Source organism: Vigna unguiculata, chromosome 3 (genome assembly GCF_004118075.2).
Source record: "Vigna unguiculata cultivar IT97K-499-35 chromosome 3, ASM411807v1, whole genome shotgun sequence".
Lineage (NCBI taxonomy): Eukaryota > Viridiplantae > Streptophyta > Magnoliopsida > Fabales > Fabaceae > Vigna > Vigna unguiculata.
Window position 1 is genome coordinate 51,055,703 of NC_040281.1, and position 22,703 is coordinate 51,078,405.

At 34.5% G+C, this 22,703-nt stretch overlaps 1 protein-coding gene across 1 annotated transcript; it reads right to left on the reverse strand.

The window, feature by feature from the left end:
• Positions 1 to 6,005: 6,005 nt before the first annotated feature.
• LOC114179638 (lysine-specific demethylase REF6-like) lies at positions 6,006 to 14,279 on the reverse strand. The gene is made up of 7 exons (XM_028066051.1): positions 13,231 to 14,279; positions 13,080 to 13,158; positions 12,918 to 12,985; positions 12,626 to 12,776; positions 10,791 to 11,482; positions 9,298 to 9,927; positions 6,006 to 8,760 (listed from the first exon to the last, which is right to left on the reverse strand). Exons 1-7 carry the CDS (start codon positions 14,006 to 14,008, stop codon positions 6,551 to 6,553), a joined length of 4,608 nt encoding a protein of 1,535 aa, XP_027921852.1. The 5' UTR covers positions 14,009 to 14,279; the 3' UTR covers positions 6,006 to 6,550.
• Between the last annotated feature and the right edge of the window lie 8,424 nt (positions 14,280 to 22,703).

The window sequence follows — 22,703 nt, forward strand, 5'->3', positions numbered from 1 at the left end:
TGAGAGCATCTCAGTGGTTGAGTGGTTATTTGGGCATGTCAATCATATTTTTTTAAAATAAAATACCTATGATTTTCAGTTTGAAGAACAGTTCATAGTAAATTCATGTCCATTTAAAACTGCATTTGTGTGATTTCAATGACGTCTGAAGAAGAAAAATAATGATTTGAGAGTGTTTGAATTGATTGGGGTGCTTCCACCCTTAAAAACGGTAATTTGTTTAGATTCGATAATGCATAACTTAATTTAATTTACACATCATCTTTAATTAAGATATAAAATTAAAATATTTTTTATAACGTATACTTATTTAAAAATAAATAATATTAACAACATAGTATCATATCGTATTAAGCTATTGCAAATAAATTTTATTATTAATATATAATTAATTAAAAATAAATTTTAGGAAAATATAAACCGATAGATTTCAAAAGAATATATATAGCTCAAACCAAATCTTAAAGGGTCAGAAAACATGAATCCGCTCTTCAGAGTTTAATCTATCAAAATTAAATAAAATATAGAAAAAATAATTAAAAAAATATTTTAAAAATTTAATCAAAGTTGTATTGTATTGCATGAAATATTTTGGTTAATTCATATTATTCCCATGTTAACAATTATGTTAAGGTCACATTTTTTTATTTATTTGTATGAATTGAATTGACAAAATATATATACATTATGGTTAGTAAACCACCAACATATGCTTCTTTGCATTAAAGAAGCTCTTTGGTCTACCAATAATCTTAATAGAACCTTGACTAGTCTTCCATTCTAACCTCTAAGTTTGACACATGTTGAAAATCAATTTATGCAATACCCTTAATACTAAATAAATTGATGTGAATTGTTCTTATCAATTAAGTTATCTTACTTTTTGGTATTGAATATGACATGTAATGTGTTAAATATTAGTAAATGGTGTCCATAAGAATAACTACTTACATATCTAACAGACTATTTCAAGTAACCCAAAACTTTTTATTATTTTTAATTATATTCAATTTTAGTAAATAAAAGAGCTGCGATTGTTATGTAATACATAAGAAAATTGTTATATAAGTGCAAAGAAAGTTAAAGAAAATATTGTATCAGCCATCTCCAATTTATATACAACAATTATCATTATTTTATTACCATAGTAAATTCTTGATGTCAATTTTCAGCTCTAGTTTAAGAGTAAGAAGTATCAAATTCAATTTTAGCTAACATGAATTAGGTTGACCTCATGTAAAAGTGACTGAAAATTAAATACTTACAAAAAAAAAAAAATACTTTTCTATTTTGTTATGTTTAACTATGAGAATTAGAGGTGTCAATTTGGCCAAGCCCACAGGGTTTGGCCCTGGCCCATGTGGGCCATGGCCAAAAAAGCCCACATTGAAAAAAAGCCGCCAACAAAGAAGTCTATAGGGCCAAAAACCCTACAAAAGTCCTGTGGGTCAGGGCCAACCCATGGGCTTTCATCTTCCACATGAAAAATATATTATTTTTTAAAATATATTACTATCTGTGGGATAGGCCCAACGAATCGGACAAGCACGACAACCCGAATAGACTAGGACCTGCCCGACGACCTCGACAAGAACGACGACTCGAACGGGCCCGATGATCCAAACGGGCCCAACAACTCGAACGGGCCCGACGACCAAGACGAGCCCGAATACAGGACAAACTTGACAACACGGATGGGCCAATGACATGGAAGGGCCCGACGATCGGACGGGCTCGATGACCTGGACGGGCCCAATGACCCAGACAGGCCCGACGAACCTAACAGGCCCTATGACCCAAACAAGCCTGACGACCCGAACGGGCTGATGACCCGTATGGACCCGACGACCCGGACTGCTCTTACAACCCAGACGGGCCTGACGACCCAGATGGGACTGACGACACTGACATGCCCAACAACCCAGACGGGTCCCGACGAGCCAGATGGGCCCAACAAGTCGGATAGGCCTAACGACTAAGACGGGCCATAGGACCTAGACGAGCCCGACAACCCGGACAGGCTCAACAACCCGAACGGGACAAACGATATGAACAGGCCCGACGACACAGATGGGCCCGACGATCCGAATGAGCCCAATGATCCAGACAGGCCCAAAGACCCCAACGGGCCCGACAACCTGTATGGACCTGACGACCCAAACGAGCCCTATGACCCAGACGGGCCCTACGATCCAGACAGGCCCTACGACCCGAACGGGCCCGAAGACACGTACGGGGCCGACGACCCAAACGGGCCCGACGACCTAAATGAGCCCGACGACCTAGATGAGCCCGACGACCCGGACGAGTCCGACTACCCGGACGGGCCCGACACCCAGACTGGGACCGACACCCAGACGAGCCCAATGAACCGAACGGGCCCGACGACCCGGATGGACCCGACGACCCGGATGGGACCGACGACCCAAACGGGCCCAACAACCCAGACAGGCCCGATGATCCAGAGATGTCCAACGACTCGAACGGGCCCGACAACCCAAACGGGTCGTCAGGCCCATTCGAGTTGTCGAGCTCGTTCGGGTCGTCGAGCCCGTTCAGGTCGTCAGGCTCGTTCGGGTCATCGGGCCCGTTCGGATCATCAGGCCCGTTCATGTCATCGGGTCGTTCGGGTCGTCGAGCCCGTCTGGGTCATCGGGCCCGTTCGGGTCGTCGAGCCCATCTGGATCGTTTGGCTTGTTCGGTTCGTCGGGCTCGTCGGGATCGTCAGGCCCGTTCGGGTCGTCGGGCCCATTCGGGTCGTCAGGCCCGTTCGGATTGTCGGGCCCATTTGGCTCGTTGGGCCTGTTCGGATCGTCGGGCCCGTCTGGGTTGTCAGGCCCGTCGGGGTCGTCGGGCCAGTTCGGGTTGTCTAGCATGTCTGGGTCATCGGGCCCGTTCGGATTGTCGGGCCCGTTTAGCTCGTTGGGCCCGTTCGGGTCGTCGGGCCCGTTCGGGTCGTCGGGCCTGTTTTGATCGTTGGGTCCATACGAGTCTTCGGCCCGTTCGGGTCATTGCGCATGTCTGGATCATTGGGCCTGTTTGAATCGTTGGGCCCGTTCGAGTCGTCGTCTCGTTTAGATCGTTGGGCTCATCTGGGTCGTAGGGCTCATCTGGCCTGTCTTGGTTTTCGGGCCCGTTTGGGTCGTCGGGCCCGTCCGTGTTGTCTGGCATGTCCGGGTTGTCAAGCCCGTCCTGGTCGTCGGGCCCATCTTGGTCGTCTGGCCCGTCTGGGTTTTTGGGCACGTCCGTGTTGTTTAGCATGTCCGGGTTGTCAAGCCCGTCCTGGTCGTCGGGCTCATCTTAGTCGTCGGGTCTGTCCTTGTCATCGGGTCTGTCCTGGTCATTGGGCTCGTCCGGGTTGTCGAGCCCGTCCGGGTCATCGGGCCCATTTGGGTCGCTCAACTTAATCTTTGACTCTGACTTAATGTAGTATTATTTGGGGGACTAACCCATCTTAGCCCTAGCCCTAACCCACTAGAGAGGGAACTTTGGGGGCTGGGACTTTTTTTTGGTCCCCTCATTTGAGAGACCCCTAAAAGGAAGCTTTATGAAGAGTGGGCCAGGACCGGCCCATAGACTTGGGGCCAAATTGACACCAGAATGATAAAACAAAATATTATTTTTCATCAAGTTTCCATCTTTTCTTAACAATTAATAATTCAAAATTATTCTTCGTATTCCTGCTAAGTAACAGGTACTTATTTTTAATATATTTATTTATTATAATTCTTAAAAATGATAAATGTTTTTTCTTTATTTGACTTCACTTTTTCCTCAAACTAACAAAAGACACTTTTTACTCTCAAGAACATAATAGTAAGAAAACATATCAATAAAATAAAATATATAAAATGAGATGGATAGTAAAAGAAGTCGGACAGTTTCATTATGAATGGTGGGCAGATTTAACAATTACTATTAAAATATAATACTGTAATACTGTATTTACTTATATTTTGGGTTACGAACTGCGACAGCTAAAAATAGAAGTCTGGGGAAAAATCGAACTAAAAGAGTTCTTTTACCCATGATTTTAAAAATTAGTTTACAGTTTTTTGAATATTTTGAAGCGTTTAAAATTGGAAAGTTTTTTCTTAAGAGTGGTTATATATACAGTCAGAGAAATATTTAAGACGAATTAGAAATTATGAGTTAGTTAATGCAGTTTTACCAAGACTATAAACTGCTCAATTATGCTAAACTTGAACTGTTCATGTAACATTACGTTAGAAAATAAAAAACGTAAACAGTTTATGTTACACTACGTTAGAAAATGAAGTAAAAAAACTTCTCAATCATCATAAACTTGAACAGTTCATGTAATTACGTTAGAAAATAAACTTAACGGCAGATGCACAAACAAAATAATAATAAATATCTATAATTAAGGGTGGTGCTGAAACAACTATATAGTTAATATATATATATATATATATATATATATATATATATATATATATATATATATATATATATATATATATATATATATATATATATATATATATATATATATATATATATATATATATATATGAAGTTAAAGACGGGAAAAATATGCAAAAGTGGTTTGAACCAAAGTTTAAATAGTTATGAAATATAAAACAAATGTTTCCTTAGTTTGTGTTAGGAAAGCATAAAAAAAAGCAATTAAGAAGCTTTGGGCAATAAGTAGCAAATTGGTAGATTTTAAAAATTAAAGAAGGTTGGTAGTTTTAACACTGGTTTTAAAAAAATTATTTATTTAAAAATATAAGTGGGCCTTTCTAAAAAAAAAGAGTTACTTGACCAGAAAAGGATTTAAGAATGAATTAGAGATTAAAAAGTGGAAATTATCAGTTGACTATTACATTTTTGCCAAGAATATACACTATCAACAACTAGATTATGTACAACTTACATATAGCTTATTTAACATTATGTTAGAAAAGAAAAGAAGACTTAATTTACAAATAATAATAATAATAATAATAATAATAATAATAATAATAATCATCATAATAATAATAGAAAATATGTATTCACATGTGAAAGCATAATCGAATCATTAAAGCCTAGATTTGCAAAAGAAGAAAAGAGAGGATATGGCCGGCAAGGAGAAAGTGGCAACTAATGTAGGAGCTAGTCTTTCAAAATCTGCATCAGAAATCTTAAAATCTGAATATAATTTATCCCGTCAAAATGTCTGACGGGCGTGAAACGTGTAATCAAAACAATTCAATTAAATCACGTTTCATTTAACAGCGCTCCATGAAACAACTAAATCCACATTGCCGCTGCTACAAGACAGCTCTTAACTAAACAATACTTACACTTGATAATTGAAAGGCATAATTTCAAATAGGTATAGAAAAAGGAATTCTGAAGCTAGTAGTATCCTCACCTTTAACTGATCGTGTGATTTGAAGTGTTACTGATAATGAATATGAAGAACAGCAGCAATCAACACAAAGAATGAGCATCAATCAAGCACACCATCAGCAGCACTGAATCCAACACAAAATAATAGTAGAAGTGCAGATACTTGTTCTGTTGAAGCTCTCTCTCCCATTGCTCATGACTCATGCAGGAATCTACAATTCCCTACCAACAGGGTTCTGATAAGAAAGTTCCAGGAAAAAGTATCGCACGGTCACACGTGATCAAGCAGAAAAAAGTAATCAGAAAGAATCTACAGAGGAAACCAACTCTTAATTGATCAATTTATCATCCTTAATTTTACGACAGATTCAACACAATTTTAATTAAGAAAAGAGAGAATCAGTGAAATTGAGAGAAACAAAGGTATAGACACTAGCCTGGTTGTCTGAAAGACAAAGATTGTTGGCCAAGTAAACTTAAAAACACTCAAATGACATTATTAATATAGAACCATTTTCATGTATCTTTACCATCCTCTTCTTTCCTCATCTAAATCGCCATCACAGCTCTTTTTCTGTTTCTATAATTCAAATAGAGTAGGGGTTAAAAATAAAGTACTAAAAGTAGTATGAAAACGGGAAACATGGTAAAGAAAAAGGAACTGTAAGCAAAGAGTATGGAAGAGAACAAATTACTAAAAATGACCACATGTTGATCTTAAGAAGATTCCCCATATGCCAAATGCACGTCAATCTATTGGTGATTGGAAATTCGGCCATTCCATTAGTTGGTGTAGGGTAAATAGAAGTCATGACCATGCTGCACAAAAATGTGCCTGCTACAATTCCGAAGATCAGACCCATAAAATTTTGTGAACAGTTGGCATCAAAAGAGCATGACTTTGGTATCTCATAAGTAGGACCTTCTAGCTTGGAATATGAATTCCGCACCAAGCAGGAGATATGCGATGGATGAGAATCATGTTTCTATATCTAAGAAAATGCTTTGCTTGCTACTAAAATAAATGGGTACAAAAACACCTAACCAAGCAGAATTAATAGTCATTCCCAATGACAGATTCAGGGAATTTATCCTAAACAGTTAATTAACACCTAGTCCTAGACGACATTGAGCAATATATTAATAAATTTATCAACAATGCTAACATATATCACTAGCACACATGCTATCAACAATTCTTCTTGGTTGCATGACCAGTCTTCCGCTTATGACGACTGAAATCAGAAACAAATCTAAATGTCTGCCCACACCCTGGCTCAGCGCACACGTAAGGACGAGCACCAGTGTGGACCCGAATGTGCTCAGTGCGTGCCCATGCCCACTTGAAACTCATCTTGCACCCTTTCCAAGGGCACTTCAATGGGCGGTCATCCTCATGAACTCGACGATGCTGCACTAGATATTTGTGTGAAAAAAACTTCTTTCCGCATCCTTTCACAGGACAAATGTTTCTCTTATGTTGCAACAGCTCCTGTTTAGACCCAAAACTCATGGTACAACCCTCCATGTCACATTGATATTCTGATTCCTCATCCTTTGTTTTGGTATGGCAAACTAAAACCTTTGCAGCTGTTTTATTCCTCTCCTTTTCCCTTTTGGTTCTCTTTTCTTTTACTTTTCCTTCAGACTCTTTTTCTAGGACTCTCTTCCTAAGTCGTGTGCGAGGTCCACCATCTTCGTCCTCTTCCACATGTAATGTTAAGTCTTTGGAGTTACCAGACTGATTCTTTGCCTGCCGAGCAGCCTTTGATTTCATTAGCGTGTGAGCACCTTGTTTCTGCTTCACAGGACGGGATGTCTTGTTTCTCGCATGGAGCGGATTAGTTTTTGTTTGTTGAAGAATCTGTGCTTTAGATTGCTTACTTTGAAGAGTTCGTTTGTGCTGCTGATGCAAAATATCATCCATTTGATCATCTGAATCTATATTGTCCTTGTCCATAACTTTAACTTGCTTACTTTTACGAGTTCTATACAGTATATGAAAATTATTTTCTGCCAAGTCATTCATGACATCTTTATCACTGTATTTATTTTGTCTGCTCCTTCGAGTACTTCTTTGGGGCTTCTGAAAGTGATCCTTCAACTGGTCATCAGACATTACATCTTCCTCCTCGATGAACTTCGCTTGCCTGGTTTTAGGAATCCTTCTTTGACACTTGAACAAACGACCCTCCATTTGGTCATCAGATGTAATATTCTCTACTCCAAGGGGCTTGTCTTGCCTGCTTCTCAGATTCCTTTGTTGCTGCTTTTGCCTATGGTGCTTCAGACCATCTTCATTTTTAGCAGAAAGTGATCTTTGTCTGCCTTTACATATCTTCCCTCTCTGCTTCCAAAAATAAACCTCCCTTTGGTCATCAGAAATCACGTCTTCTTCAGTAATGTATTTGCAATACTTGCCCTTGGGAGTCTTTCCACGCAGCTGAAGAGAACCAGCACCCAATGAATCGTCTGAAATAGCATCTTGCTCATTGCTAAGCTCCCCTCTCCGCAACCAATCAGAACCATAGCCCATTGTATCATCTGAAAACACATCACTGTCAATAAATTTAGCTTCATTGGTGTTAGCCCTCCTCCGATGCTGTAAACAAGAATCATCATCCAGCAAATCATTAGACATTGCATCATTTTCACTAGATTCTGAATGCTTCGTTATAGGCTTTCTATGAAGTGGCAGAGGAGAATAATCCCCTTCTGAAGCAGTATCATCTCTCCCAATATGCCTGGAGCGCTTACTCCCAATAATCCTCCTTTGATATTTATTGGATTTATCTTCAATGGAATTATCTGAAAGCCAATCTCTCTCGACAAAGCTTTCTTCCCAGATTCCTCCTTTCTGAACAGATTTTTTCCATTTCTTACCAGATTTTCGAGTTGAGGTATAGCTTTTATGGTTACTTTCTGATCTCTCAATTTTCTCATCAGGCAATGGCCACCCATGTAAGCTTGTTTCATCCTCAACATCTTCAGAATCTCTTTTTGCTAAAAGGGGATGGACTTGATTGGACATCCAAACTTTGCCACACCATTTCCCAGCAACTACCTTTTTCTGCTTGTTGGTCCTTCTCTGATAGACCTTGGGCTCTGTAGGCGAGCTTGCAGGAGGGTTTTGACCAAATGCTTTATATATAACAGAATTGTAAGGAATCTGCTTACTGTAAAGTGCTGAACGGCTAAGATTGGCACTATAAAAGAAATTGATTCCCAGCTTTACAGCCCAGTCCCCATTTCCAGGAATAGCTTCCTCACTATCCAGAGCTGATTGGATCCTCCCCTCATCTTCCCTGTTGGCTTGCCTGTATACAGTATTCTTCCACGTATAACCAATCCCCAGTTCTTCTGCCACAAACTTTGCTTCAGCCTCTATCTTTGGATAATCTGTAGAAATAAGCAAAACAAATCATGAAAGATTGGCAAGGAGGGGAAACGAGTTACAGTGTGCTTTAAACACTGTAAAGGCAAGCTCACAAATATGAAAAATATGCTAATAATGACCAAACATCAATCAGTAGCAAAGAGTTCAAACACTATATACTAATTATAGCAAATGTTCACTCAAACCATGAAATAGGAAAAAAAGTATAGTTTGTCCATGTAGAACCATAAACATCAAACTTCATACGTGTTTACATCTTCAAGGATAATGGATCAATCAGACCACTTGAAGTTTTCATATTAGTATACTTGAATAGACTTATCAACAGGGGGAAAAATTCACACATTTATACAATGCAACCTAAATTGAACAAAAATTCCAACAAAGACTCCCATGCTTGATGACCAAGGTGGACTTCAAATAAAAAAGGCAGTGTGTTTTTCCAAAGAACTTGGGCTTGAGATAAAATATCAGTACAAAATGTGTTCCATTTTTAATAAAAAAAAAGGGGGGAGTACTAAATTATTGAAATATCTTACCTGGATGACATAGGAGCAATATGTGTGCTCCTCCTATTGGGCGAAGTTGCTGCTCTGCTTCTACAGCATGCTCTAAACAGAAGATATGCATTCTAGACGAGTCTTCATCTGTGTGAGTATCTTGGGAACAACTCAATGTGGAATGGGTTACAGCCCTGGTATTTCTAAATGCCACCCCTGAAGTGTTGTCATGATCTTCTGACTTAACAGAGTAGTCAAAAGGAGTCATAATTTGTTCTACTCTCTTATGCATATAATACTCATAATTGTCTATTCTTCTTGAATGAATATCATCTCCTTTATTAAGTCTAATGACTCTAACCAAGGGACTAGCATGTGGATCTTGAAAATGAGAAGGCATACTAGACATCTCCCGAGATCCATCAGTGGCTGAATGGTTTACTGTATTCAATTCATCACCATCAAGTGCAATATCTAATCCCCCCTGATCTTCCTCAGAGTCAGAAGAGTTTCCATACGCTGATGCCAATAATGCAAGAGCTGTATTGCCTTTTTCTCTTCCAGAATTTAAAGCCTCCTCATAATTTTCATCAGCAATCTGTGCATGGTGTTCAACAGATTGAATGGGAACACCATTTGAATCATGTTGGGCATTTTGTTTAGTCCATCCTGCATTGTGGAACAACACGTGTCACTGGTTTTTCTTAAGTCAAGGAAGATTGAAACTAGGAATTTATATACAGAAAAAACATTTTATAGAAAAAGTAAAAGAGATACAAAACAAAAGGCATCTGGCTGCTTAAAAAGGTAACTTGCTACTTTTCATATGCACATCATAAAGATTTGCATACTCATGCACATTTCTTCTCTCTCATTATGTAAAGAATGACAAGCACATGGCAGGACCAGTCTGCGATTCAGCATTCAAGAGACAAATGTATAACTAATCAACTCAACGATCTCCCTTGTCTACAAGAACACTGCAAGACCCATACCAGACAGGACTAAAGCCAAACGACTATTCCTTCAGCTAATATGTTACTATCAAACTTATTCAGAAAAGGAAATATTTGTTCTAAAGAAAAAAGAAATATGAAGATAATGTTTTAAGAAATAGTTGCAAGAAAAATCTGGTCACACCACAACCAGAAGAAGGGAAACAAAAAAGAAAAGAACAAGAACTTATAGTGGCATAACAAAACTTAAAAGAATTGATAACTCCCCTATTTATTGATACCAATGGAAAACATCTCCCACTTTACGTTCTCTCTTCACTCGTAAACTCTTCAACTCAGGTAAAAGACGGTGAGGAAAAAACAATCACTGAACCCCAAAACTGCACATAACAAAGCTGGATGGCTCTAGCTCATGCTAATGCAAAAGTTATGATTTGGGTTACACTTCTACAGCAGAAAGTTATCAGTACAAGCAGTACATGAAGCTCAGCTCTCACATACATTTCCTAATGGGCATATGACACACAGGAGTGAAAAATACCTAAGGATGTGTATTCATTTATAAATATAACCTGCCTGTATATGTTCTTGACTTGGGAATACTTGCATCTTCATGGGCAGTTGAAAATTTATTGCTAGTTACTCCAGAACCAACAATCCAATCATTAAAGAAACTACAATCAGCCGACATAAGGTACGTAGCTGCTGGTTCTCTGGGCTGTACAATGGCAACACAGGAAAAGCTTAATATTCCACATGTGACACATGAAAATAGTCTCTGATCTGACAATCCATCTCCTTTATCTGTTTCCTTTTCACTGTCTCCTTGCAGTGTTTTTGAACTTGAAGTGTATATGTTCCCATTTGAACTTAATGGCAAAACCCTGTTCCTTTCACACAACGTAACAAACTTCTCTTTTACAGAATAAAAACTCTTTACTTGTTTGATTCCATGATTCCTGTTGAACATAAGGTCATTAGAAATAAAATCTGAGGAATCCATTCCCTCATAATTGTATTCATTGAGAGAAAAGTCAGGGTTCACTTTTAGTTGTTGTGATCCAACGCGTAATTTTGAGCAAACAGAAAAGTCAGAAGAGCTACGAGGAAGAAGTACTACAGCAGATCCTTTGCTGAGTGTGTGAAGCAGATCATTGTTCTCTACCACGTCCTGTACAAATAGTTCTTTAATTACAGTTTCTCCTTCACCATTTCTCTTATATTTAAGCCGAGAACTCCGTGGCTCAGCTCTAATGCCTCCAGGGATTCTGCATGAAGATTTCACAAGAATTTACAGGGTGCATATATTACAGCAATAAAAGCTAATGCTTCTAAAATCGGACTGATATTTGAACTAGTCAAGGTTAAATGATTCCATTGTGGTTGAATCCAGATCAAGCCAACATTAATAAAATAATGGTAATAATACATAAAATAATATTGATGAAACATAATATCATAACTTTATAATAGAAAAAGTTATAAAGTTATGATATACTCCCTCCAGTCCTATTTATAAGACCATTTTCAGAAAATTTGTTAGAATGATGAATTAATTATTTATTTCCTAAAATACCATTAATTAATTGACCTGTTTTTCAATAAAAAAATTAATAAAGTAGCATAAAATTTTACTGTCCTTATATGAATTGAGAAAGTAGTCACGGAAATCAAGTCTCATTCAACCACTCTAGCTTTAGATATATAACTTCAGAACAACAATCCAAATTATTCACCGATTTATTGTTTTCAACTAAATTAGCTAACTTTTTTAAAAAGTACAAATTAGTCGAAATAGTGTTATAAATAGGTAAGAAGGAGTAATACTTAGGTTGAATTTCAACAATATACATCATTATTTAATAATAATAATAATACCTTTATATTCAGAATGAAAAAGAAAATAGGAAACATTTTACGTCTATCTTTATTCTTTTTAGAAAAATACCAATATGGTATTATATTAAGCATTTTTCTTCATATTTTACCTTTTAAGCAAAAATGCTAACATAACATGGTATTATATTAAGCATTGTCATTCGACCCACTATAAACTGATTTTTCTCATATTCGTTTCATGGTTTATTTGAACCTTTTACCCGACCAAATCACTGTTTTCTGGTCTAACTGAATGATTTTCAAAACACCAATAAAAACTCATGCCACCAAGATCACTGAGGAAATCATATCTAATGGTCACTATTACTCACTACCAATAACCTAATGAGATATTATACATATATGATGCAGATTTGCAGCTAGCGGTACACACAGATACATCTTCATAAAGTTAAGAACACTATTAATGATAGCATCAATCTACCACATGAAGTCCAGCCCATAAAAAAGAAATAAACAATTCTGCTAAGGTATTTAGTATTAGCTCCAATAGGTAATAGGGAAAGACAAACCTAGAACACAAAGCAAGGCCAAGGTCATAAAGCAACTGGAAATGTGACACCATGGGAGGATAATTAATGGAAGCCCTTCGAATAGCAGCATCCTTAGCAAACCTTAACCATTCAGGCGTCGCAATGTTAGCCGCCTCTCCACAGTTAAACCCTACAAAACACATCCAAATTATTTTAGAACATGCAACTGTTGAAACAGAAAACACAATCATCGTTACCCAAGAAACAGAGAGAAAGAGAATATTTAAGGCTGTGGTTCCATTCGTAGATTGTGAAGTATGAAGTATCTTACCATGACTAAATCCTGTGTGATACGCTCTTGGAAATGTCACTACAAATTCCCCAGCATTTTGAACTAGCCTGACTCAATTCAGTCGAAAATTAAAGTTAAGTTACATACGCAACCACGAAGTCCTCATTATATATAGTCTACCCCTACACTCACACAAAATACCTGCAGCAGGGAACACCGGCGCCAACAAAAACCTCCGGCGACATCACCGTGGTTTTCTCCCCAAGAATAGCAAAAGTAACTGTTGAAGGCACAATACAGGTAAGTTAAAACAATAATGCATAGGTACGAAAGAATTGAGAACGATACGAACCGAGAGGATTGATCTCGCCGCCGTAGCCATGAACTCTGACAACCTCCTCGAACGCGACGGCAGCGTCCTTAGGCACGCCGTACCAAGTCTTGGGAGCGCCGAAATGGAGGTAGTTCAAGCTATGCAAGTCGTGATCCTCCACATGCCACGCGAACCAGCTGAACAACATGGCCACGTAGACCATGGGTGACGTCACGCCGGGAATTTCCTCTTTCATGAACCTAAGAAGCGAGTCGCTTCCCCTTGAAATCGCCCTCATGTTCCACGCGGTGTCGCCAACGTAATCGGCATCGCGCGAAGCACGGAGGGGGCTAAACGCGGAGCCAGGCATGTCGTTCGCGTATTCGACAGAGAAGGGTTTGTCTAAAGTGGCTTTCCAGTAGAGCGTTTCGAGTTCGAGAGGGGAGGGTTTAGGTTTGCTTTTCTTGAGGTAGGTTTTGTGGAAGGCCTTAGCCTTGGCTTCGAATTCCCGAAGCGAGTAGTGGTGGCCGCTGAACCAGACGCGGCGGCGCACCGGCTGCGCGCGGCGGGGGCAGAAGCCGATCTGCTGTTGGCGCGTGGTAAAGGTGGGCTGGGAGCGCGTGAGGTTGGCAGTTGCTGTTTTCTTGGGGGAGGGGGGAAGCGGGGGAATGATCTTGCAGATTCCGTACTGAGAGGCTTCTTTCTCGATTTTGAAGATATAGGCGATCGGGTTTTGGAACTCCGCCTCGGTAGGACGGTACTCCGGCGCCACCGGCAGCGACTTCAGCCACGGAAGTACTTCCTCCGAAGCCGCCATTGTCGGGATTTCGCTGAGCTCACTACCTCATTTGCTCACTCACTGCTCTGTTCTTTTCCCCAAAAACTTGCTTTGTTCAGATTCCATTTTTTCTTTTCCTTTTGGAGAATGGCTTTTTGTGTGGTGGTTTTGGTATGAGTGGGGTTTTTGAAGTTTTTAATTTGTTGTTAATATTAGCTGTCTCTGTTTTTTGATGTGAAGGAGAGTGGAAGAGAGTGAAGGGGAAAGATAAAAAGGTGAGAACAGGGGAGAGGCAGAGAGAAAGTTAGTGCGTGGGTTTGAAGATTATTTGACCCTTGTTTGAAGTGTTATTTACCGGAAATGCCACTGCAGTTTTTATGGGAAAAGGTAAAAACATTTGTTTATGAAATGTTGGGGAAATGGTGAGTGTTAGTTTTCAGTGCCCTTCTCTTCAGGCGCTTGCCTTGCGTCCTCATTATGAATTATTTTTTAGATACTGAACATATATAAGTAGATATTAAAAAAAAAACATATGTAATAAAATTCGCAACTATAAGAGATAGATATTATAAATGTATATTTATAGATAATGGGTATAAATTTTTAATATTCACAATGTTATGGATATCATAGTATCAATATCCGTAGATATATGTAATTACTATATTTTAATTTAAATTAAAAAAATACATGATTAAAATATTAACATATTAATTTTAAATGAGTTATTTTTTTATCAATTAGTTTTAAAAAAAATATTTTTTTGTAAGCTGTCATTCAACATATTTAAACTTTGTTTAAAGTTTATAAATCTTATGTATTGTATTTTATTTGAATTTATGATTAAAATATGTTATTAAATATTTATTTTTTATTTTTTTGTAAATACTCACGAATATCCATGAATATTAAAAAATTATGTAGGTATTCACATAACAAATATCCGACGGATATTGTTACGGATACAGATAGATATTCATTCAACAGAGAACTACTACCTGTATCATACTTGTCCCGATGACATGTATAAAGGCTAATTGATATCGGACAAATCTCACCGCAATTTTTATTATCTATTCTTAATTAATTCTTACTTTTTACCTTTTTCAAACATTTAACTTTTAATTTGTTTCTATTCATTGTTTCATTGTATCTATTTGTTTATTTTATTTTATTTTCTCTACCAAACAAATCAGACCATAGGGTAAATGTAACAGTCGATCATTAAAGAATTAAACAAAATAAAAAGGAAAATTCAGAAAACAATTACTTTTGAGAGCGAATTTATGTTATTTTAAGAGCGGATTATATATACAAAAATTACTCTATTAACCTTCACTATTTACTTATAATTAAATATTTAAATTTAATGTAAACAATATTTAGTTCACTTTTTAAATTAAATAAATATGAAATTATGTATTAGTTATTTATTTTTAAGAAAATAATATTTATGAAGTTTTTTTTTCCAATAAAACTAGCGTACACAGCGCTGTCGCACCTATATGTACGCATTTTTTAAATATACGTGATATTATATTAATAAATGATGATAATGTAATTTTATTAAGTTAATATATAAAATAAAATTATATTTATAAAAAATAAAATGAAATATATAAAAAAATTGAAAAAATAACTGTTGATAAATAGAGAAAAAGAGAAGAGTAGAAATAAACGATTTTAGAAAAAAAATTGTAAAAAATAAAAGTCAATTTTCAAATATTTAATAAATAATTATATTTTAAAGGATAAAATTAGAATTTTGAAGTGTGGACTCAAAAGAGAGAATTTTCTTGTATATTATTATAGATATTAATTTAATTTTTATCCATTTATCATACCAAAAAAGGAAATTACTTATTTTGTAAAGATTCTTTTTGTTAGTTGACATTTTTAATTATTTAAAAGAATAAAATTATTGAATACCACACCACCTTTTTTATATTTAAAAGTAAAATTATTTTAATAAACATTTTCTTACAAATGAGTATGCGATCGAATATAATCATAATGAATTTACAAAATTATTATAATTTGCTTAACTGAAAACTTTAAGTATTTAAATAATTTCCGAACGATAATCAGTAATTCTTACATTTTATTATATAGATAAAAACTCTAGTTATTAAATAAGTTAAAAAGTTAATATAATAATAAATAATTTTTAAAAAATAACTTTCAGTAATTTTTGTGCGAAATTGTAATTACCATCTGAGACATATTTAAGAAAAAATATTAAGTATGATGTAAATAGGATTTGAGATAAATTTATTGAAAATAAAGAAGAAAAAAAAAACTCCAAAGAAAAACAAGAATAAATAAAAAAGCATGACAGAAAAAAATTGAAAATACACTTACAACATATTTAAAGAAAATATAAAACATAAATTTCAGATATTACATGAGTACAAAAATATTTTATAAACATTCTAAAATTACAAGAAAGGAAGATGAGAAACATAAAGAAACATACATGAAAGAATAACTTTTTATAATTATGCTACATTTAGATAGATGTTATACTTATAATTATTACTTTCAAATACATGTGATAATTATAACTTCATCATATGATCTTATAAGTGTCTTTTTGATGAAATTAAGGATATGTTCCTTTAAAATAATGAATTTGAGGTTTAATGAAATTAAGGATGTATTCTTTTAAGATAATGAATTTGAGAAAAAGAGAACAGGTACATTTGGATGAATTTAAATGAATAAATTTTAATTGTTTCTTTTAAAGAATTTAAATGTAAAGTATGTGAATTTATAAATAAAATTTGTAAATAAATTGATTGATATGATAAATAAAAAGAAAATTTAACACATTAAAATATAAAATTATTATGTTACTTTGTAGTTAAAATTAATATATATATATTGTTATGAATTAATGATTGTCCATTGATTTGATACAATTACTGATATGATTCATTACTCTTTATGGTAAATATTTGTATTAACTAAGTTGATTTGTTTCCTTTATGGATTACATATTGTATCTATAAATAGGACTCTTCCTATCAATAATAATACACAGATGAGTTGCTCCCTATTCTCTCATTCTCTATTTTCTATTGTTTCTTCTCTATTATCTATTATTATCTTTGTTATTCACTTTATTTCATAACACGTTATCAGCACGATGTTCCAACCAATTGAGGAGTAGTGGAAGTTGTTTCTCTCCAATGACAGTGCTCTGCCGTGTCTCAATTCAGGCTCTTCCTAATCCTTTCACAATTCATAATTTTACTTTATATTCTTTCTCTTGTGATAAGAATTGTTTGACTTTATCAATCTTCATCTTCGTCTTATTATTTATTTTTATTATGATGGTAATTATTATTGATATTATTATTTTGATGATTATTATTATTAATGATATTATTTTATGTGTTAGTTCTAAACACTCGAAACGTTGCAAAATTTGGATTTGTAACCCTTGATATTGCAAGGAAGAATTCCTTATATTGGATTTTAAATGTTGAAATACATTTAGATGCAATGGATATTGGGATACCATAAAATAAAGAAATAAAGCATCTAAGCAACTAATTTGCTCGTGCGACAAAAATATTGTGAAAAAGGATTCACAAATATTATGAATTTATTTCATGTCTATGTATGGCTGGCTGGACAAAGCAATAAAGCTTTTGATGAAAAATCATGAGATCCGCCTAATCTGCTCCATTCCCAGAAGTGAATGCAGCAATCAATATTATGAATTTATTTCATGCCGTTGTATGGCTGAAAAAAAGCAATGAGCTTTTGATAGAAAATCATGAAACCTGTCCAAATTGGTTCTGCTCTATTCCCAGAAGTGAATGCAGCAACATTTTATTTATATTTTCATGATCGTGATCGTGATCGTGATCTTGATTATGGACATGGTTATAAAGAAAATTTCAAAGACACATTTTGTCACCAGAAGTGGCATAATAATGTGAAAAAAAAAGGAAAAGAAAAATGTGAAAATATTGACAAAAAGATGAAAGTATATATTATCATTACGGTGTTAAAGGCCATTTGAGTTGTACTTATTGTACACCAAAGCATCCTACAAATAATGAGAAGAACATAGAAACACACTTTGCTTATGAAGATGGTGATTCTGATTATGGCCATATGGATGCTACTCATTTTGATATTGTTATTTTCTTTGCTAAAGCAAATGGAAGCATTGATCACCTCATTGATTATGAGAGTGTTAAATTTTTCTTTTGTTTGATAATGTGAGATATCGATGTTAGTATTATTTATAGTACTACAAATATATTTGAAGACTCTAGAAGAGCTATTATACTTCTACTAAGAAGTTGAATAGAAACTTATTAAGTTTCAATGATATTTGTCTAAATGGATATTATATTGAGACAAACAATGAAAAAGATATGAAATATCTTTATATCTCTATGATTGAGTTGAAAAAGAAAGTGTATTGGAGAAATTATCAACATTCTCTTATAGTTTGTACTATAAGTTTATTAGTACAATTGAAATGCATGTCATGGTAAACCAGAAATTTACAAATCAAAATGATGCCTTGTTTGACATGATCAGTTATTATAATGTGAAAAAAAAAAACAAGGTTGAAAAACTCATGTGGACACGTTTGAAGCGTGGTAGACCTATTGGTTCTAAAGATAAAAACTCTTGAATGAGAAAGGGAGCTAATATGCAAAATGACCTAATCGAAAAGGTTGAAATCCCAAAAAGATTCATTTGACATAATTAATGGTTCGGTTTCAGAAGAACCTCAGGTACCTGAAATGGTTGAAAATGATGAGATCTCAATAAATTATGTCATGAATAATATAATATGGAACCAAAATGAAGTTAACATTCACAAAACTTTTACTTATAACATAGCAAAGAATGTTATGAATGACAATGAGGATCAATAAGCAATGATTATTGAAGATTGTCGGCAAAGAAAAGATTGGCCAAAATGAAAATATGCAAAGAAGCATAATTGTATTTGCTTATTGAACGAAAGGTTTTTGGACGTATAGTTCACACACCTGAAGTTGTGAAACTTGTTGGGTACATATGGATTTTTGCGCAAAAATCAAATTAAAAATGATGAAATTGTTAGATACAAAGCATAATTGGTTGCTCAAGGTTATTCACAAAACCTTGTATTGATTAGTGAAAAAACATGTTCACTAGTATTGGATGCAACAACATTGCAATATTCGATTATCCTAGTTGCACAACAATATTTGCATTTACATCTAATGAATGATGTTACAACCTATTTGTACGGTTCTTTTGAGAATCATATTATGAAAATCCCTGAAGGATTTTATTTGCCCAACCAGACAAATTCTAAAGAGGGTTATTCAATAAAATATTGAACATGCTCTTTTATTGATTAAAGAGATCAAGACGTGTGTGGCATAACCGTCTTTTTGTATACTTATTAAAAGAAGGATATAAAAATGATCCTATTTGTTCTTGTATTTATATGAAAAGATTCAAATAATGAATTTGTCATAATTATTGTTTATGCAGATGAACATCGTTGGAATTCCTAATGAGCTCACAAAGGCAATTGATTACTCAAAGAAATCATTTGAGATGAATGATCTTTGAAGGGCAAAGTCTTATTTGAAATTAGAAATTAAGTATTTAAATAAAGGTGTTTTTATACGTCAAGAAACTTATATAATTAAGGTGCTTAAAGTGTTTTAAATGGACAAGTCATGTCCATTATGCACTCCAATAGTTGTGAGGTCGTTAGATGTTGATAAAGACTCTTCTTAGACCTCAAGAAAATGATGAAGATCTTCTTGGTCTAGAAGCACCATATCTTAGTGTCATAGAAACACTAATGTATCTTGCTAATTATACTCGATCTAATATTGCATTTGCTGTAAATTTATTAAGCAAGATATAGTTCTTCAACTACAAGAAGAAAATGGTTTGGAGTAAAACATATACTTCGTTACTTTAAGGGTACTACGAATATGAGCTTATTCCATCCAAATGATTCAGATTCAGACCAATGGGTTATGGATATGCATGTTATTTTACATATTCTTACAATGTCACAATGGTTGATCACAAACAAAATGTTTGTTCACATGTGGTAGCACAATGGTTTCATGAAGGTATATGAAACAAACCATAATAGCAACATCGTCTAATCATACAAATTACGAGGAAAGTTGTGAATATGTTTGGTTAAGGTTTATAATTCAACATGTGCAAGAAACTTGTGATTATCCCCGAGAAAGATGGAATCAACAACCATATATGAAGACAATAGTGTATTGTTCAATTGAAAGGATGATATAGATATCCAAAAATTCGTTCATCTGAAAATATGACAAGTCTATTTGTAAAGTTTTTGCCAAGAAAAACTTTTGAGTAAATGACTCACAAATTCGGACTCACCTTAATGATGTAAGTTTACATGAGGGGGAGAAATAGAATATGTAATGAACAATATTGTATTAAAGAATACAGAATGTTGTACTCTTTTTCCTTCACTAGGTTTTTTATCCCAATGGGTTTTTTTCTAGTAAGGTTTTAACGAGGCACATTCTTTATCAATGGACACTCAAGGGGGAGTGTTATGAATTAATGATTGTCCATTGATTTGATACAATTACTGATATGATTCATTACTCTTTATGGTAAATATTTGTATTAACTAAGTTGATTTGTTTCCTTTATGGATTACATATTGTATCTATAAATAGGACTCTTCCTATCAATAATAATACACAGATGAGTTGCTCCCTATTCTCTCATTCTCTATTTTCTATTGTTTCTTCTCTATTATCTATTATTATCTTTGTTATTCACTTTATTTCATAACATATATATATATATATATATATATATATATATATATATATAATTGGTTTTGGTTATTAGGCGAATAAACACACACTTATTTCATAACTTATTACATCACTCACACAAAATCTTACTTTCACACACCTTCACATTTATGGTAAACCACCAACTTATGCTTAAATCTCTTTTTTTCTTTTGCAAGATGATCATCTCCAAATTCACATTCTCATCTTCTTGTAAATATTTGAAAACAAATACAGTCAATCATGCAAATCCATAGAGCAAATCTATCTATTTGCACAAATCCGAACTTGGGAACATGCCATGATGAGAAAAAATAATACATGAATTTAAAATACCACTGTCAAATACACATATTTTATGTAATTGATTTAACATGTCACCTTTAAATACATGTAAAGATTGATATTACTTTAATATTTTTTTTAATTAAGAAATTGTTTATATTTATCCATTTTTGAGTAATCATGACTAAGATATTGACTCTATTAATCATAGGATTAGTGAGATAAAACTATGATCATTAACTTAGTTAGATGTGTTACTTCTTTGGTTTTAAGACTTAAATTATATTGACCGAACTCTTTCATAATTTTACACTTGTTTGATTGAATGCAAATGGAATTTATGATTTAAGTTTGAGTATTTTGAGAGTGTTTTACTCTTAATTTATATGTGGATAACTTCTTCTAAGTAAGGAACCCAATTCAGATTCCATTTCAAAAGTGGTGTTATTCCGGTCTCAATTTATTTTCCTTTAGAACTTGTGTTTCTACCCTATTTTTCTTGTGTCAAACCATGATTATGCTTTCATACACAACGTTTATCCTAAATGAAAAATCTTGCTAAGAACTGTATTAAATATAATAACAAATAATAGTGAAGGTAAGTTGGTTCACTGCACACAATGATGAGGAAGTGAGTGTTAAATGAGTCTCTTATCCCACAACACTATGCCACACCACCAAACAAATCCCATCGGTACACCTAAAGCCATATTTCAGGACAAAGACTGTCTTGAACCGCTACGTAATGATAGGCGCACAAACACAACAATTAACCACACTAGAAGCTTTCCTGATTACAACTGACGATGACACCTCTACGACAGTCATAGTCTCTCTTTTTCCAACTGCTTCTGTTTATCCGTTCAATCAAATTAAATATTATTATTTGATGTAACCGCCTGATAGGACAACTTATTAAAATTCCTATTTATATGCCGTAAGAAACAGTTACGATTTCAAATAAGGGCCAATTACAAATTGATTATAAAAACGACTCTCTTCTCTTCTTCTTAGGTTCTCTGTTTTGCGGATGTAGTCATTTTAATTTGGAACCTAAGTACACCTTAAGCACAAAAGAAAGAAACTGGATATTAGAATTTTAATTTTGGAATTTAAAAGTTCTTTTAAAAAAGAAATTATAACTCTAAGGTACAATTAATGAAATTAGGCTTAATCATTTGGCGTTGCTAATTTATAATATTCGAATCATAATTTTATAATAAGTCTGGAATGAATGTGTTAAGTGGTCTTTCATAGTGCTAATTAAGAATTTAATGGTTTAGCTTTTCCTCCATGTTCAAGGTCAAAGACTAGGAATGTCTCAAGATGTCTTTGCCAAAGAAATTATCTTCTGATAGATGATAGTGACTTAATAGCCGCATAAGTACATTGGTAGCTGCTTACTAGAACATTAAATGGATTATTGTATAGATACAGAACAAAATCGATTCTAATAATTACGTAATAAAATTAATTTTGATTGTTATGCGAAAGTCACTCTTCTATATTAGGTCTAAAGAAAAATCATATACTTTAATAACTTATTTACTGATGCAGCTCTACAATCATTTTGGTCAAAAATCAATTTAAACACATTTTCTACCGCCACGATGAAA